The 17618-nt window shown below is 37.5% G+C and overlaps 1 protein-coding gene across 6 annotated transcripts in view; it reads left to right on the forward strand.

Moving 5' to 3' along the window:
• EFL1 (elongation factor like GTPase 1) overlaps positions 1-17618 on the forward strand; it is a 160419-nt gene that overhangs the window by 60756 nt on the left and 82045 nt on the right. For all 6 annotated transcript variants that reach the window (XR_004185078.1, XM_031668425.1, XM_031668426.1 and 3 more), the window contains 3 exons: positions 4855-5006; positions 5253-5419; positions 10204-10342. Coding sequence is in view for 5 of the 6 variants with exons in the window: in XM_031668425.1 (XP_031524285.1) it covers positions 4855-5006; positions 5253-5419; positions 10204-10342 (458 nt within the window). In the remaining variant the exon portion in view is untranslated. The remainder of the gene's footprint in view (positions 1-4854; positions 5007-5252; positions 5420-10203; positions 10343-17618) is intronic.

Below are 17618 nucleotides of genomic sequence, written 5' to 3' on the forward strand. Positions count from 1 at the left end.
CAGATAATGCTTTTCCTCCTTAACCCAGAATTCATTTCAAGCCAACCCCCAGGGTAACATACAATTTGTACAGTAATATATCCTTTTGTGATACCTCTGTAGGAGAAAGCTGTTGAAAGCAGCTCTGGGATTTTGAATTGAAGTGATGTAAGTTTGAAGAGTGGTGTTAGTAGCAGTAGCAACAGTTAACTTTTGTTGAACATGTTAGGCGAGTTCTAATCTAAGCCTCCTGCCTTGTCTCATCTAATTCTGTCTACCTCAGTAGAGATTATGAATGTATGAGTATCTCTGCTTCCCCGTGTGTATTATGTGTGCCCGGGTGTGGTGGGTGTAGGAGAGGGATATTTCTCAAGTTCCAGAGTCTTGGGGAATCTGTCTCTTCTACATTTCCTGTTTTTTATGTGAGTTCCCCTCCTTCTGTCTCTGCTGCTTTCCCTACAAGTTTAGATTCTGATCATGTCTTGTGGATATTGTTGCAGCAACCTCCTAGCTGGTTCTCCTGCCCCATCTTTAGTTCCACCGATGCACTTTCCTTTCTTCCTTTAGAGTGATCTTTATAAAACTCAGCTATGAAGATATGTCTCTTGCTCAAAACCCTTAATGATTCTCACTGCTTTGAGCAGTTTTGATTCAAGTGTGAAGTGTTGGTGATGATTTCAGTGGTACTTAGGGAAACAAGTTTTAGTTTACTTAGTTGGCATATTTATTTTAATGTTTATTTGTGTGTATTGCCTGTGTATGTCAAGTGATAAAGCCTTTACTGTGATGAGATTTTAAAGTTTTATTGAGTTCAAAATGTTTGTGCATTTAAATAAGCATTAAATAAATAATATGCAGATATAGCAGAAATCATGAAAATAATATGTGAGTGACTGAAGGTCAGATCATCAGCCTGTGAAATAAACTTGAGCTGTCTTAGTGGCATTTCAGACCCACCGTGACCTGACCCCAAAACATGTTTTGACTAGATTTTTATTTCTGTTTCTCTAATATACTAGTGTCTGAACAAACGTCATATCTTTACTTGTGCTATTCCTCCATCTGAGAAGGCTTCTTTTCAAAATTCTGTTTGTCCTTCAGCAGAAAGGTTATGCATTGTTTTTTAGTACTTCCCTAGTGATTTGGACATAGGTGTATTCAATAATTTTTGCCCTGGGGATAAGTAAAAGAATAGATGGGTGAGTAAATGAAGAATGAATGAGTGAATATCTGAATGGGGGAATGAACAGGTCAGTGAATGGGTGAATGAATGGCTAAATGAGTAAGTAAATGAGTGAATAATGGAACGAATGAATGCCCAATTATGTATCTAGGCTACTCCCAGATAATATTTCAGTGCTACATGTAGTAGCAATTTCTTGTGCTAACAATTTTAGGATACTGAATGTTTTTTGGCCATTGGGAGTATCTGAGAGATTCCAGTAGAATCATAGGGAATATCAGAGAATTGGAAAATTTGCTGTTAAGATTTGAAATACATGTATTTATATCATTTAAAATTCCTACCTCTACCTATCCTTCATTTCTTGCTGATGAATAATAGTATTATTATGCCTCTACTATTAATTACATTTTCTGTAAACATTTTTCTTAATAATTCATCATATGTTTTTCTGATTTTTAGTATATTTCTGATAGTGCAATCCATTCTATTTCATGAAGTTGTTTTATTGATTTTATTTTTGTCATTTGTTTTTTAACCAGTATATCAGGTTCAACAATTGTTACGTAATAATACAGTGTTTCCAGGTATACCTGGGTAAGGTCGTCACCATTACTTTGTTCTTTTCCATCTTCTAGCTGATAGTTTTTTTCATTTAAGTTTTGTTTTTTAAATTTAGGAAAATGTACCTTGGGAAGTTGGTTTGATAGCGTTTTCATCTCCATTATATTAGATACCTAAGCCAGGAATAACAGAGTATTATTTTCCTTTCGTATAGAGTACAATGTATTAGTGATATGCACCAGGGAGAAAAGTAAGGCAGGAAATGGGATTCGGCATCCGCAAAGCCTAAGAATTTTTCCCTAACTTACTGAAGACACTGACGTTTACTCACTGCTCAACAGTGCCGCTTTGGGTGTAAATGAAGTGTGGGACTGTTACAGGACTTTATCCTTTGTTCTTGTGTTCTTGCCTCTTTTCTTTGCTTCTTCAAATTCACCTTCCAACATGACATGTGAATCTTCAGTCAACATTCTCACCTCTGGTCTCCTTCATCTCAGTATTAGTGACTATTGTCCCTTCAAGAAGTCCATGGTTAGTTTATAGCCTAAATAACTTCCCAGTCACAGCTGTTTCCTCACTAGTAGGGCCCCATGTTCTTGTAATTACATTTCTTTTTGTTCTCAGCAGATGTTGGATACACAGTGGGTACTTTTTACACATCCTTGCTGATTACTATCTGCTTTGTTCCCCTCTACCATCATTCCCAGTGCCCACAGCAGTGCGTGGCACACAGTAGTTGTTAATTGGATGGATGGATAGAAACATAGACAGACAGCAAGCATCTATACAGTTGATGTTTACTTAATGACCGTACATGCTGATTATTCCAGATCACTTCATGAACTTGGGCACATGAGGATTTAATCTGCAAGGTGAACAAATACACTTCCTTTTTCACTAAAACTAAAGTGAAATCACATTTATGTAAGATGACGATTTTATCATCTTTAATTCCTCCTGAAGGAAAGACATAACCTGGTGATAATGAGCATAGACCTTAGAGCCATACAGATCTGGATTTGAATGATGGCTCCTCCATTTAAAATCTGTGTGACGTTGGGTCGAGTTACTGAAGTTTTCAAAGTCTCCCTTTTCTTGTATGTAAAATAGGAATATGATATCTACTTCATTGAATGGTTGTGATAAATTATGTACTATAATATATGTAAAGTGATTAACACAGTCTCTGGATCATAATGATAAACCCGTTGGAAGAGACCATTTCTCTGTAGATACTAGCAGATACCTCTGGTATTTTTTCCCTTCTACTCTAACAATAAAAATGTGTTCTGCATTTGTATTTTAATTCACATTTTTCAGATATTCTTATGAGTTTTTAGCAAAAGTCTAGAAACAAGGAAAGTTGTCTAAGGATTGGTTGAAGGAACAGCTAGAGTGCTCAGCCTGGGGAAAAGAAGGGAGGCAGGGAAGGCATGAATGCAGGTGATTCAAAGGAAAGGGGAGGGAAGTAGGTTTGTTAGATGTTGCTCCAGAGGAGAGAACTGCGGCCATAGCTAGAAATTGCGAGGAAGCAGAGTTCATTCTGTATTTGAAAGTTTTGACATTTAGAGCTTCCTGTAATGAGGAGCTTGTCTCTTGCAGTGGTAGTGTGGCCCCTTAGTGCCAGCAGTTTTGATTGCCTAATGAGGCACCTAACCAAGCCAGGCTCAAGGATTGTTTCTCATGTTTTTGTATTCTATTGCACAGCCCAGTGACCTGCAGCAGAGTGGGTGTGAGTGGAAGGGCCTGCTCTTGGAACTAAACCATTGATTTTGAGGGACAGGTGCTAAGGAAGGCAGAAGTAGTGTCTAGTCCTGGACACTAAGACTAGAGAAGTCTTGTCTAGCAGGAAGATATCTGAAGAGTATAGCAGTGGACAATCAACGATTTAAGCAGTCACCTTCCAGGTTAGCTTACATGAACTAGAAAGGTAGAAGGAGTTAGGCCACTTTGAATCAGGAGCCCTACCTGTATGTGGCCATTTGGAAGGCAAGTAGGCAGAATGGCTACCTGCATGACTTCCATGGCTTACAGAGAGGGGAGGGGAATATGGCATGGCAAGATGGGGATGAAGGTTATCAGTTAGGTGTGAAGTCTGAGCTTGGGAAATAAAGCAGGAATCATAATGTAAAAGGTGAAGGACAACATGGGAGAGAGGCACAAAGTGTTGGGACCAGGAAGAGTTGTCCAGCTTCCAGAGCTGGAGCATAAAGTTAGGACCATAGGATTAGCCTGAGTGCTTTGATGCTCAGTCCCAGAGTATCAGGAGGCTAAAGATGCTGTTATTCTATCAGCCTTAGGACATGGATTGGTCTTGTTCATGTGCTGGGGTTGAGCATGCAGGTAGGTTCATAAGGACCCCTACATGGGAAGGGAGCCAAGTCCTAGGAAACAGTCTACCTGCCTGGTTTCTACCTTCCAAACCCAAACTCCCAAACAGAATTTGTGTTCGACTTAGTGCTCCCCTTTTGTCAACAACTTTTTGGTATTAAAACTCTGAATGCCTTCTCTATATCCTGACAGACATGAGGGTAATTCTTCAGGAAAAATAGCTTAATTACCTTCTCCATGCCCTCTCATTCTCATCCCCAGGGAAAACCACATATACACACCCACACCCTGCCTTTTCTGTGGTGGTACTTCTTGGGTGTAACACAGTGGCTGATATTTCAGTTTGACCTTCTAGTCCTGATGAATTGCCAGTACTCATCCTGACCTTGAACCCCGATTATTGAGGCCTTATGCTTGTTTCCCTGCCAGGGTTGTTCCAAACCCTGATATCTGTCACTCTTTCCCTTCCTTTTTCCTGTTCTTTGCCTTTTCCAGAAGGAATATAGGCATCTGAGAAAGGTTCCATACTATGGTACATTGCTTCAGATAGGGACTTGGGCTCTTGCATGTCAGTTCATAAGCTCAGAATAGTTGGGACACAGCATTATTAGAGAGAAGCTTATAGGCCCTCTCCTGTTGCTACAGACAGGGAGAGGACTTGGAAAAAACTGCCTGGAATGGAGCTGGGACCAATCTTCATCTTACCCAGCCATATCAATACTTGCTGTTTCCCTGCTTGACTAAACTGAGAGATGCTTAATGTTGCCAGATGATAACATATTTGTGATATCCTGTAGGCCTCTCACTCAAGAAGAAATTGCTCAGAGACATGAGCGTGCAAGACAAAGGCATGCAGAGAAGCTTGCAGCAGCACAGGGACAGGCACCCTTGGAGCCCACCCAAGATGGCAGTGCCCTTGAAACATGTCCAAAAGGAGAGGAGCCAAGAGGTATAACTTTCCTAAGTAGGCTCTGTTGCAAAGTGTTTGCCTTTTTGCTTAACTTGGGACACTCATCCTTTAGTTCTTGAGCTTTTTAAGCTTTAATCATCGTTTTTATCAATATTCTTTCCATTCTTGGTGTTTTGGTTTTGTTTTTTTTCTGAAACTGGACCAAACATATCATATTCGTGTTTCCAGACAGTGTTTGAATTAAGAGGGCATTCTTGGCACTAATTATCTTTTTGTTTCTGGCAGGTGACGAGCAACAGGTGGAAAGTATGACCTCTAAACCTGTGCTCCAGGAAGAAGACAACCAAGAGTCTTTTATTGCATTTGCTCGAGTGTTCAGTGGTGTGGCTCGAAGAGGAAAGAAAATTTTCGTCTTGGGGCCCAAATACAGTCCTCTTGAGTTTTTACGAAGGGTAAGAATTGAAAGTAAAATATTTAGATATTGTTTCTCAAGGGTCTGATATCTTTTCACATTTTGTTGGGACTGGCGATGATCTTATTGGTAGATTTATTTTGTCTCTGTAAAGGCACACTTGAGTGACTGTATCTCCGTTTGTGTTGCTTTGATACCGTTTGTCATGTATGTCTCAGTAGCATTAAGGAAACCAAATCAGTGTGTGGACCAAATTTTCAGGCCTTATTTAATTATAAGGCTTTTCTCTTCTAGGCAAGAATCACCTTGTGGTTAGAGAAAAGGACTGATAAGAGCAGATGTCATGCTGGAGCCAGGGCAATGGCGAATCTTTGAGAAATAGGAAGATCCAAAAACTAGCTGGCTCAGGCCAAAGGTTGGGCCGTGAGCAGGGGATAGGCAGGAGTTGCATGGCATACTGACCCTGAGTCTGGTCAGGAGGGTCTGTAAGTAGGTGAACAGGCAGCATCTAAAAATGCCTGAGCCAAGGGGCAAACAGAGATCACAGGCTAGAGATGTCTCAGAACATTTTTGGAAGTAAGCAAGATATATACATTGTAATTATATTTAAATAATAGAGGTCATAGGATGAAGACAGTGCCAGAGGTCCAAGTAGCCAGTCTGGATCAGCACAAAGCAGTAAGCTAGGAAATTGTCAGCTGGCACTGTGGAGCATCATGAGCAGAGAAACACATGCTCCTCTCTGTCCAGGAAGCAGCCTGTCTGTAGATAAACCGCTTTGGTACTTGGCTACAAGTGAGAGAGAAGGAGGTAGCAGTTGAAGAAAATCTGTCATCGGTTTTTCTTTGCCTTGAATGCTTATTCCATGAGTTTTAGCAGTTTAATCCTTGGAGAGTGCAGTGCTGCATGGCAGTTAAGCAGTCCTTGTTGAGCATGTTCTGATTTAGCAAGAAAGATCACAGCACTTAGTGTGTATAGGGTTATATTTTATGGGAGTCTGAAAGTGAGAATATGTATAAAAACTTATCTGTGATTATCTTGGCTTGGACATAATTGATAGTTTGCTGTTTATCAGTAAGGGTCAAGTATCAGTTAATTTTTTTCTTTTTTTGTGAAGGTAAATGAGCAAGAAATTTTTATTTAGTGAAACATTGATTTATTTTGCATTACAAATTCCATGAACAATCCAGTTTATCTCTGCATAGTGTTTCTTTGCTACAGGTTGAAATCAGTTGCTTATGTGTCTCATGTCTTAAGCAGGAATGATACAATACATTGACAGTTCAAATAGCTTCTTATTTCAGTAATCAGAGCACCATAAAACCTAATTCTAACTGCTTAAAAAAGAAACCTGAAATATTTCAGACCTACCCTCAAAGTAACCCCTACCCAGAATTTGTGTTCATCCTTTGTGTTAGTTTTCTGTTACTGCATATTACAGATTACAGCACATTTAGCAGCTTGAAACATTACACATTTTACCATCTCACAGTTTCTGTGGGTTAGAAAACCACACATGGCTTAGCCACATCTTCTTAGGGTCTCACAAAGCCGTGACCAGAATGTTGGCCAGGGTGCATTCTCATCTGGAGGACTGACTGATGAAGAACCTGCTTCCAAGCTCACTAAAGGTTGTTGTCAGAATTCATATATTTGCACCTGTAGAACTGAGAGTCCCAGATTTTTTCTGGCCTTTGGCTGCCCTCAGCTCCTAGAGGCCACCTTCAGTTTCTTGTCATGTGGACCTTCCCAACTTGGAGGCTTACTTCATCAAGCCGTATAAGAGACTAGAAGGAGTCTTCTAGCAAGACAGAGTCCTGTATGATGTTATAGAATCACAGTGTGACATCTCATCACCTTTGCCATATTCTGTTTTTTAGAAGAAGCACGTCACAGGTCCCACTCACACTCGGGAAGGAGGCTTCAAAACAAAGGTGTGAACATCGGAAAGCAGGCATCATGGGAGGGGCACCTTTCATCTGTCTGCCACATCCTTCTCTTACTTTTCTTTATAGTTTTACAACCTGAGTGTGCGTTTCTAAAGAGTATTGTCACATTTGCATGCTTTTGAAACTTTGTATAAATGGAATTTTACTATAACTATTCTACAACTTGCCTTTTTTTTTTTTTAACTTAACATTGTGAATTTAATCTATGTTAATGCCTACTCCCATAATTCGTTTATTGTTCAGTGTGGCATAGGATTCCTTTACTTAAATGTACATTTTATATATACAGTTTTTTGGTCACTATATATTTGCTGTTTTTGGTTTTTTGTTTATTTGTTTGTTTTTCAAATCTAAGCAATGCTACCTTGATTATTTTTGTATATGTCTCCTTATGCAGATTTACAAGAAATTCTGGGGAATATACCTATAGTGGAGTTGCCTTGATAATCTTCTGCTTATCAAGATAATTCCAATTTATTGTCCAAAGTAGTTCTGATTTACACTCCCAATAGGAGTGTTTAACAGTTCCAGTTGTTCCACATGCTCCCCAAAATGTGGTTTTATTAGGCTTTTGATTTGTGCCAGTCTGATGGGTATGATATGGTGCTTTGCAGTTTTAGTTTACATTTTCCAGATTACTCTTTTAATATGTTCATTGATCAAGCTTGTGTTCTTATGTGAAGATATTAATAGTTCTTGGAGTCATTTCCCTGTTTTTCTATTATGCTACTTTATTGTTTTAAATACTGCTTTTCAGATGTCCTTTGTATATTTTGGATACTAATTCCTTGTCAGTTTTGAATTTTGCAAATTTCTTCTCCAGTGTAAAACTTGTTTTTACTTTCCATTTGGTACCTTTTGATAGGCAGAAGTTCTTAATTTAAATGTAGTCGAACTATCATTATTTTATGGGTTTTGCTTATTATATCTTAGGAAAATTGAAACTAAGTCTGTATTGAAGTCTCAAAAATTTCTCTTATGTTTTCTTCTAAAGTTTATTATTTTACCTTTCATGTTTAAATATATAATTCAGTGTTTGTGAAGAAGGGATCCAAGTTCATTTTTTCCTCATTTAAATGTCCAGCTGTTCCAATGTTATTGAATAGTCCATCTTTATCCACTAATTTGCTTTGTCCACTCTGTCATAAATCAGATTATTACCTATGTACATAGATCTGTTTCTGGACTAATTTTATTTTGTCTGGTTGTCTCTAATTGTCTCTGTTCAGTGCTGTCTTCATTTTTCAATGTTTTGACGTCAAAAAGACCAAGTCCCTTTACTGTGTTTTTCTTTGTTAGTGTCTTGTTTGTTCCTGACTCTTTGCTCCTATATATCAAGTTTATGGTCAACTTCTTGCTTCTATGAAAAGCCCTGTTGAGGCTTCAATTGGAATTACTTTATGTCCATACACCTGTTTGGCATGAATCAACATTTTGTAATACAGCATCTTTCCATCCATGAATGTATTAGGTTGATTTATCTATTTAGGTCATTTTAAATGTTTTTCATGAAGTTTTATAGTTTCGTTTATAAAGGGTTTTGAATCTAACTTTTGTTAGATTTTGTTGCTATTCTAGAAATCATTTTAAATATACATATTTTCTATTTATTGCTATTCTATTTATGCATTTTCTATTCCTAATTATAGAAGTATAATTAACTTTTGTATATTGATCTTGCATTTTTGCCACCTTGCTAAGCTGTCTTACTAATTATAATTTATCTGTAGCTTGTAGCTTGTTTTAAGTGGATGGTCATATTGTGTAGATAATTCCATTCAGTTCTTATAATCTTTCTATTTCTCAGCCCATCTTTAGAGCTACTTTGAGAGTTGTCATTGTGTCAGAACACATACATTTAGATGTAACATGTGCCTTCATTTTCATGAAGTTTCTAGAGTCTACCCTAGCACAGGGGCCTCACCTTCCTCTAAACCTTTATGGATTTACTTGCCTATACTACCTTTTTGTTGGTCACTCTGTGCTTGTGATGTTAGTAATCTTTGTACATGTTGTATCTCAGCCATTTTTTCTCTTCATAGCATTAGGGCAGCACCCCAGGCCTATGAGCATCAAAGATTGATTGGTTGGTTAATTGAAATGCTTTCTGGGTACTTGCATTTATATGGTAGATATATTTCTGAAGACTTCACACAATGCAAAATTTGAATCGTTTGAGACAGTGTTTCTGTAAGAATAAATACGATGTACGGGGAGCTAATACATCTAATGTACTTGTACTTGTATATTTTTGCTGTAAATGTACTCTGTCCTCTCATTAATGTGTTCCTAGTATGTCACAGCATGCTCTTCCATATGAACAATATAGCATATAATAACAGTCTGACCTTTTTTTTTTTTTTGGCATTTTTATCACATCTAACTACCCTTCCAAAGTTATTTTTATGTGTTACTTGGCACTAGCACCAGCCCTTGTTGAATACTTGAAGAACATTGTACATAAGAGTAAAACAACTTTAAATGATAATAGTAATAATGAGTGTTCAAATAATAGCACAGTAGTCACCAGAACTGGTGTATGATGTGGTTCATATAAATAATTTAACCAGGGACTATGAAGAACAGCTAAAGTGACAATACCAGGTCGCAGCAGAATTTATATTACTTAGCCATAAAGCTTATGATTAAATGGGAATCTAGACAATTTTTTAGTGTTTGAGAAATTTCAGTATTTCAAATTTTATTCATAAAGTGAGACTTATATTTTATCACACCATTTCAAATGTTCTTATTTCAGGTTTACATGAAATGTTGCTATACCGTATGTTACTGTTGAATAAAAATAACTTTACAAATACCAATTAATGCTTCCATATGCCTCCTAACTTGTCTTCAATCATTTTTCTTTGCCCAGGTACCATTAGGCTTCTCAGCTCCACCAGATGGCCTCCCCCCAGTCCCCCACATGGCATACTGTGCTCTGGAAAACCTGTATCTTCTGATGGGAAGAGAACTGGAATATCTAGAGGAGGTACCTCCAGGAAACGTGCTAGGTAGGGTGATGCTGTTTATTATATCCTTATTCCATTCTAGGAGATTATCTAACATGTCACTGAAAATTTAGTGAAATTTTTGAAGGGAATAACTTTATTCTTTAGTTTGATAATTTTTTGTTTCTGGTATCTTTAACTTAGTACATTTGAGTAACTAACATGGAGATCAGTTACTTTCTGTGAATTATAGGAGCTGTTTTAAAAATGTGTTGCTTAAGTAATTTGTAAATGCTCTAGCCTAAGCTGGAGTTCCATTTATTTCAGAGTGAGAGGAGAAATTCCTGCTCACATCAAGTCAATCTAGATGACTAAGGCATTTCTGGTTCTACAGATTAGATTCTAAATTGTTGGAAACTATTCTGATGTAAAGGTCTATTTAAATTCATTGCTTTTTTCCCAATGCTTTTATCCTTTGAGCATTGCTTTGCTAAGATTAGTTGATTGTCGGTTTATATCTGTAAATATTATTCTTCATCTCCTTGATGTTATCACTTGTTTGACTTCTGCTCCTCATGTGCAGAATTCACTTTTTGAGATTCTTAGTGCAAACCTATAGACTCAGATGAAGAAATTTCTCTTGGATCCAGAGTATACTATTGAATACTGTATCCCATTGTACTGTTAGATTCTGAACCCTTAGGGTCATTGTCAGCTGTAGAGCTATTTATTGGGTGATTGCTTGGTTTGGGAATCCTCAGCTTTTTAGAAAAAGGTTTAACTTTTTTAAAAAAGGTCTAGTCTGTTGGTCCAGAATATCTAATGGTTTCTCTGGATTTTATGGACTTGAATCCAAGAAATTTGCCAAAGCATGTTGCCATTCACCTACAGAGATATATTCTTTTCTTTCTTTAATTTTTTGGCATGAAATTTGTAGAATGCTTAGCTTCTCATCAGTGTTACCTATTTTCTTCTATCCCTTTGCAAAATGCCATTTAACCTTAACAATTGATGTATCTTTGTAAGCTGCCACAGCCAGCTTTATCAGAAAAGGACATTGGAAGAATGGAAAACACCCTACTTTTGTTCATAAGCCTTCCTTGAGATTACTGTATTGCTCAGATTAAATGGAACATGAGGTATATCTCCAGCATGATGCTCAAGGGAAAGAGAAAGTATTCTGCTGAGTGAATGGTTTTTATACGATCTTCTCTAATTAAGGCCTGGTGCTTGTGTTCCTTCCCTAGTAGAGGATGAGAATGTGACATGCATTAGTTTCTGGTTTTCTTTTTTCTTTCTGTTGCTGAATTTCTAGATGCTGTCCAGGACTGAGGTTAAGTGATGTATAAGGAGAGAAACCATTTCTCTCTCTTCTGTTTTCCAAGGCAGCCTTTGCTCTGCCATATGGTACGGAGAGACAAACCTACTATAAGCTAAAATTTTTCATTTATTCTTGGAGAAGAGATATACCTTGATGTCTTTTATTGACCTTTTAAAAAAGTGAGATGATAGCACAACATGGGGTAAGAACGAAGGTGACTAAATCTTTGTTTACCAAATTGACTTACATAAGACTGAGCCAGATGGACAACCAACCACTTTGGAACAAAATGGATTGAAGAGGAAAAGCCAGATTTATTTCCTGTAAGAGTTAGGATTGTATTTAGCTGCAAGTAACCAGAAAACCAATTGCATAGTCTTAAACTTCACTCAGTAGGAAGCCCAAGGGTGGACAGTCCAGGGCTGGTGTCATGACTCTTCTGTGTCATCAGGGAGCCAGTGGCTCAGCATGTGGCTTTTGTACCCATAGAAGCAAGATGGCCTTACATGTCTGAGAATCATATCCACATTCCTTACAGGAAGAGAGTACAAGGGTCAAGACCTTCTAACAGGTTTAATGTTTTTATTTGGGAAGAAATGCCTCTCTAGTGACTTCTGTATATATTCTCATTTTTGTAGTTTTGTCATATGTCTGCTCCTAGCTGCCGGGGAGGCCTGGGATTGAGTGTTTTACTCTTTCAGCCTGTGTAGTTAAGGCAAAAGATATTGGGGTTGTGAATGGCTTTTGAATAGCCAGTCCACACTCTTAGAGCTGCATTTGCCTTCCATTCACCTGGTGATGCCTGAGGTGCCTCCATTAAGGTTCTGTTTTCTTTACATTAAAGAGAAAGGTAGTCCACCAGAAGGATTTTGAGCATAACATTGAAGGAATTGGAATGCAACCAGCCACTTTGATGGGGCTTTTTGAATTGAAACATATAGTAATTGTGTTTCTTTTATGAACTGAAATCTAATTGAGTGCCCCGCATGACTAGAAAGGATGAGTATACCAAAATTACGGCCATAGTTTTGCCACTAACTAGTTATATGGCCTCAGGCCAGTTATGTAACCTTGCTGGACTTGTTTTCCCAAGTGATTTGGACTAGAGCAATGATTACTAATATTTCTTATGATAGAAATAGAACAGCCACTTTTAATTTTTTTATAAGAAGACTGTGGATTCCCAGGGATGCTTTTATTTGTCCTAAATGGGATTTGTCATATATCCTAAACTTTAAAGATAAAGCATTAAATAACATTGCATGGAGTACATTTTTCTGCTGTAGCTATAAAATACCAACAAAATTGTATTTGTAATTTTTTTGGTAAAATACAAACAGAATTGAAGTTTAAAATTGTCATTATATGATGGCAGGTTGACCTCCTAGGTGGAGATGGAGTGAGGTAAACCTTTTTTACTTATGTCATGAAGATCTTCCCTGGATTTTGTCAGTTTCCCAGTGACTTAAAAAAAGTTCTGAACTAGATTATCTTCAAGATTGCTTCTAGCTTTTAACATTTAAGCTGTGTTTCTTAAAGAAAAACCTTATTTCAGTAGTTAGAATATTTCCCTCCCTAGTGTTTATTAGGAGGTACAGTAAATGTTTTGATATGATTGCTTGGTTTGATTGCTAACCCATTTTAATGGCTTCATTAAAACATCTTGAACTGGTTACCTGCCTCAAAGTCATAGAATTACCTTTTTAGGCAAAGTTTACTTGTTCCTTGATTAAAAATATGTAGCATATGTTAGCAGTAGCAGCAGTCTCATAAGCCAGGGTGTTTAAAAAAAGCAACTTTTCAAAGCTAGGAGTCAGTTTAAGACAGAACAAAAGAGGCCAGAGAGTCGTGTGTGTGTGTGTGTGTGTGTGTGTGTGTGTGTGTGTGTGTGTGTATAGATATAGTTTTTTTTTTTTTTTTTTGAGAAGAGTCTCACTCTGTCACCCAGGCTGGAGTACAGTGGCACAATCTCGGCTCACTGTAACCTCCGCCTCATGGGTTCAAGCGATTTTTCTGCCTCAGCCTCCTGAGTAACTGAGACTACAGGCGTGTGCCACCATGCCCGCCTAATTTTTTGTATTTTTAGTAGAGATGGGGTTTCACCATGTTGGCCAGGCTGGTCTCAAACTCCTGACTCGTGATCTGCCCACCTCGGCCTCCCAAAGTGCTGGGATTACAGGTGTGAGCGACCGCACCCAGCCAAGAATCTGGTATATTAAGGGGTGAGAAGAAAACTGCCCAAGAGAAGGCTAGCTGGCAGCCACAGGTAATAAATACTGGCGTTCCAGCTTTTGGCTTTCTAGGGTGAGTTGACTGTGACCAGGTATGTCAGCACGTTTTTATTTTTCTTTGAAACAGATTTGTCTTCTCAGGTAGTTTTGAAATGGAAAGAATAAGATGGCTGCATTTGGCTGAAATAATCTATATACTCCAATTACCTGTTGTTGCATAATAAAACACTCAAAGCCTAGTGACTTAAAATAAAGACGGTCCTTATTTTTTCAAGCATCTGCCATTCAGGCATGGTTTGGTGGGAATGGCTTGTCTCTTCCATGTGGTGTCTTTTTTTTTTTTTTTTTTTTTAACAGGGTTTCCCTCTTGTTGCCCAGGCTGGAATGCAATGGAGCAATCTCAGCTCACTGCAACCTCTGTCTCCTGGTTCAAGTGATTCTCCAGCTTCAGCCTCATGAGTAGCTGGGATTACAGGCACCCACCACCACGCTGATATTTTTAGTAGAGATGGGGTTTCACCATGTTGGCCAGGCTGGTTTCGAACTCCTGACTTCAGGTGATTTGCCTGCTTCTGTCTCTCAAAGTGCTGGGATTAGAGGCGTGAACCACGGCACCTGGCCCCACGTGATGTCTATTGATATGGCCCAAAGCCGGGGCTAAAGTCATATGGAGGCTATTTCAAGCACATGTCTGGAGGCTGATGCCAGTTGTTGTCTGGAACCTTGACTGGGAGTGGAACTAAGGCCTTTCCATATGGCTGCTTGGCTTCCTTACAGCATGGTGGCTAAGTTTTACGGGTGAGCGACCCAACAAGGAGAGCCAGGAGGAAGGTATATCATGTTTTTATGACCTAGCCTTCAAAGCCTTCAGCCCCACTTCTGCCACATTCTGTTTATTAGAAGTGAGTCACTGCACCTGGCCCATGTTCAAAGGGAGGGAACTGACTCTGCCTTTTGATGGGAGGCATGTCAAAGTATTTGTGGATATGTTTTAAAACAACCACATTGCTAATCGTAGATAATTTCTTGTTTCCTTCTGCATTTTAGCAGACTTATGACAGGACATATATAAAGAGATGTTCATAGCAATCAGGGCAGGCCTGTAAACTTCATCTTTTTTACTTTTGTTAAACTTTGAGAAAAAGTTGTGATTCCTATTTAATAACAAAATAGTGGAGACCAATATGATTGGTACCCATATGCTTTTCATCATAATTGATATGGAGTCAGTAAATTTATCAAGTGCAGATGAAAATTTTTGTTGGAAAAGGAAATGAAAACATTATATGGCCTTCTTGGACAATTCAGCATTATTCAGTCAAAGTCCAAAGGAAAGTTCTTTTATTGTCACTTGAAAAATGCAGATTTCACATTTGAACTCAGCTATAAGTCACTTAGAGAACTTATATGTGCTGATAAGTGTAGAATAGATTTTGTGGTCTGGAAATAGTTGATTTAAAGTTTAAAGTTGTTTAATTCTAACCTGATGTTTATAAAGTTGGTATAGATGGGATCAGAGAGACCTCACCATGTTTAGCACACAATAGCCTTTTGTTCAGTTCCCTGCTGAGAATATCTCTAAAAATAAATATTTGCTACAGGCTCCTATTAAAATGTGAGGGGAAATTGAATTAGGATTCCAAATCTTTAGCCTTTTCATATACTCCTTTAGATCTCTTCCATATGGTTAAATCTTTAAAAGTTGAGAGACATATTCTGAGAGGAAACATGATATTCTTCTTTTCACAGCATGAGGAAAATAATAAATATTAATTAGCCTTTTTCTGAACTGGTTTTAGTTCTGCCATGGTTGGTTGCTAGGTCAGTAGGAATTCCGTCAGTGTTGATAATCTGTGTGTGTGTGAGAGAGAATCCTTAGTCACGTGGGGGTAATCTAGGAGTGAGAAACCTTTGAAGGGTTTTTACTAGCAAATCTGATTTAATTTATTTCAAGGGAAAGCTCAGTAGAATTTAGTTCTTAAGACTTTGTGATACTTTTATTATGTTTTTAATTCAGTTAGTAGTGAATTTCTTTTAAATGTACTTTATTATCAACATTTCCATTTGGAGATAATCTGTTTTAATCAGTGAAAACCTAATAGTCATTTCTTAGTTTTAAGAGTTTCAACTGATTTTAATGGCTTTTCTCTTACAGATAATAATGATTTTATTCTCTTTTTTCCTTATAGTTGTGTGCCATATTTTTTTTATTTTCATATTGCTTATAAGAATATGGTAAATAATAATAATTATAGTTGCTATTTTGTCTAGTTCCTTCTGGACTTTAATGGGAATGCTTCTGGTGTTTTAGTTTCAGGTTTGCTGATGCCTGTCAATTCATGATATCTCTTATTTATTGTGCTGGGAAAGAATTTTTTTTTTAATAATCAGGAATGGATACTGAATTTTATTGATGCATTCTTAGCCTCTGAATACAAAGTTATAGAGTTTTTCTCCTTACTGTAATTGATGTCGTGAATTATATTTAATTTCCTGATTATTAAGGCATCCTTGCATTCCTATGTTAAAAAAATAGCACTCGATCATTGCATGTTCTTTTCAACCCCTATTAGGTTCAGTGTACTGGCATTTTGTCCAGCATTTTCTTGCATTATAAGTTAAAATGGCCATTCTTTTCTTGGTATCATAATACTAAAATGGGAAGCTTTCAATTTTTTTCTACCCTCTAAAGCTGCACTCTCCATTTGGTAGCCACTAGCTACATTCACTTACTTAAATTTAAATAGATTGAAATCAAATAATATTAGAAGTTTACCCATCAGTTGCACTAGCCATATTTCAAGTGCTTAATAGCTATGTGTGGCTAGTGGTTACCGTATTGTATAGTGCCGCTCTTGAGAAATTTGTGTATGATGTAAGAATTACCTTTTCTTCAAACGTTTTGAAATAGTTCACCTTTAAAACTAACTGGGCTTGATGCATAAAATACTTGATTCTTTCTATCTGGTAAACTTTATCTTTTTCATTTTCAGTTCTGTATATTTGTGTTTTCTTGTTCGATTTCTTTATTACAAAATTTGTCTTTTTATTTTAATACAGTTGTATATATAGTTAATGTTTTAAAGTTCTTTTTAAAAGATAACTTTCAGTATAGTGCAATCCATGATATTTGTCCACTTGAAAATGCAGATAAAGCCAGGTGCAGTGGCTCTTGCCTGTAATTCCAGCACTTTGGGAGGCCGAGGCAGGCAGATCAGCTGAGGTCAGGAGTTCAAAACCAGCCTGGTCAACATGGTGAAACCCTGTCTCTACTGGAAATAGAAAGTTAGCCGGGCGTGTGGTGGATGCCTGTAATCCCAGCTCCTCAGGAGCCTGAGACAGGAGAATCCCTTGAACCCAGAGGACACAGAGGTTGCAGTGAGCTGAGACCACGCCATTGCACTCCAGCCTGGGTGGCAAGAGCGAAACTCCTCAAAAAAAAAAAGAGATCAATTATTCTCAACTTTGAAAAAGCAGATAAGCTAAATAAGAGTTATTGCTTACTATAGGGGTAACCATCAGTCTTTTTCTGTCCATATATGTGCATATTTTTTTAAATTGTGGTAAGAAAACACAACACAGAATTTACCATCTTAACTATTTTAAAAAGTATACAGTTCAGTAGCATTTTTTATTTAAAAATCATACTTTCTGTACTGTTTTTTAACCTGTATATTTTTCTCTTGGAGACAATCCCTTCTCTGAATATAGCTTTCCCCGCCTTCATTTAAATGCATTTGCTGCAACTTTCAGAACAGTGTTAAATAGTGATGCAATAAGAATCTTT

The sequence above is a fragment of the Papio anubis genome, chromosome 7 (assembly GCF_008728515.1).
Source record: "Papio anubis isolate 15944 chromosome 7, Panubis1.0, whole genome shotgun sequence".
In the NCBI taxonomy this organism is placed as follows: Eukaryota; Metazoa; Chordata; class Mammalia; order Primates; family Cercopithecidae; genus Papio; species Papio anubis.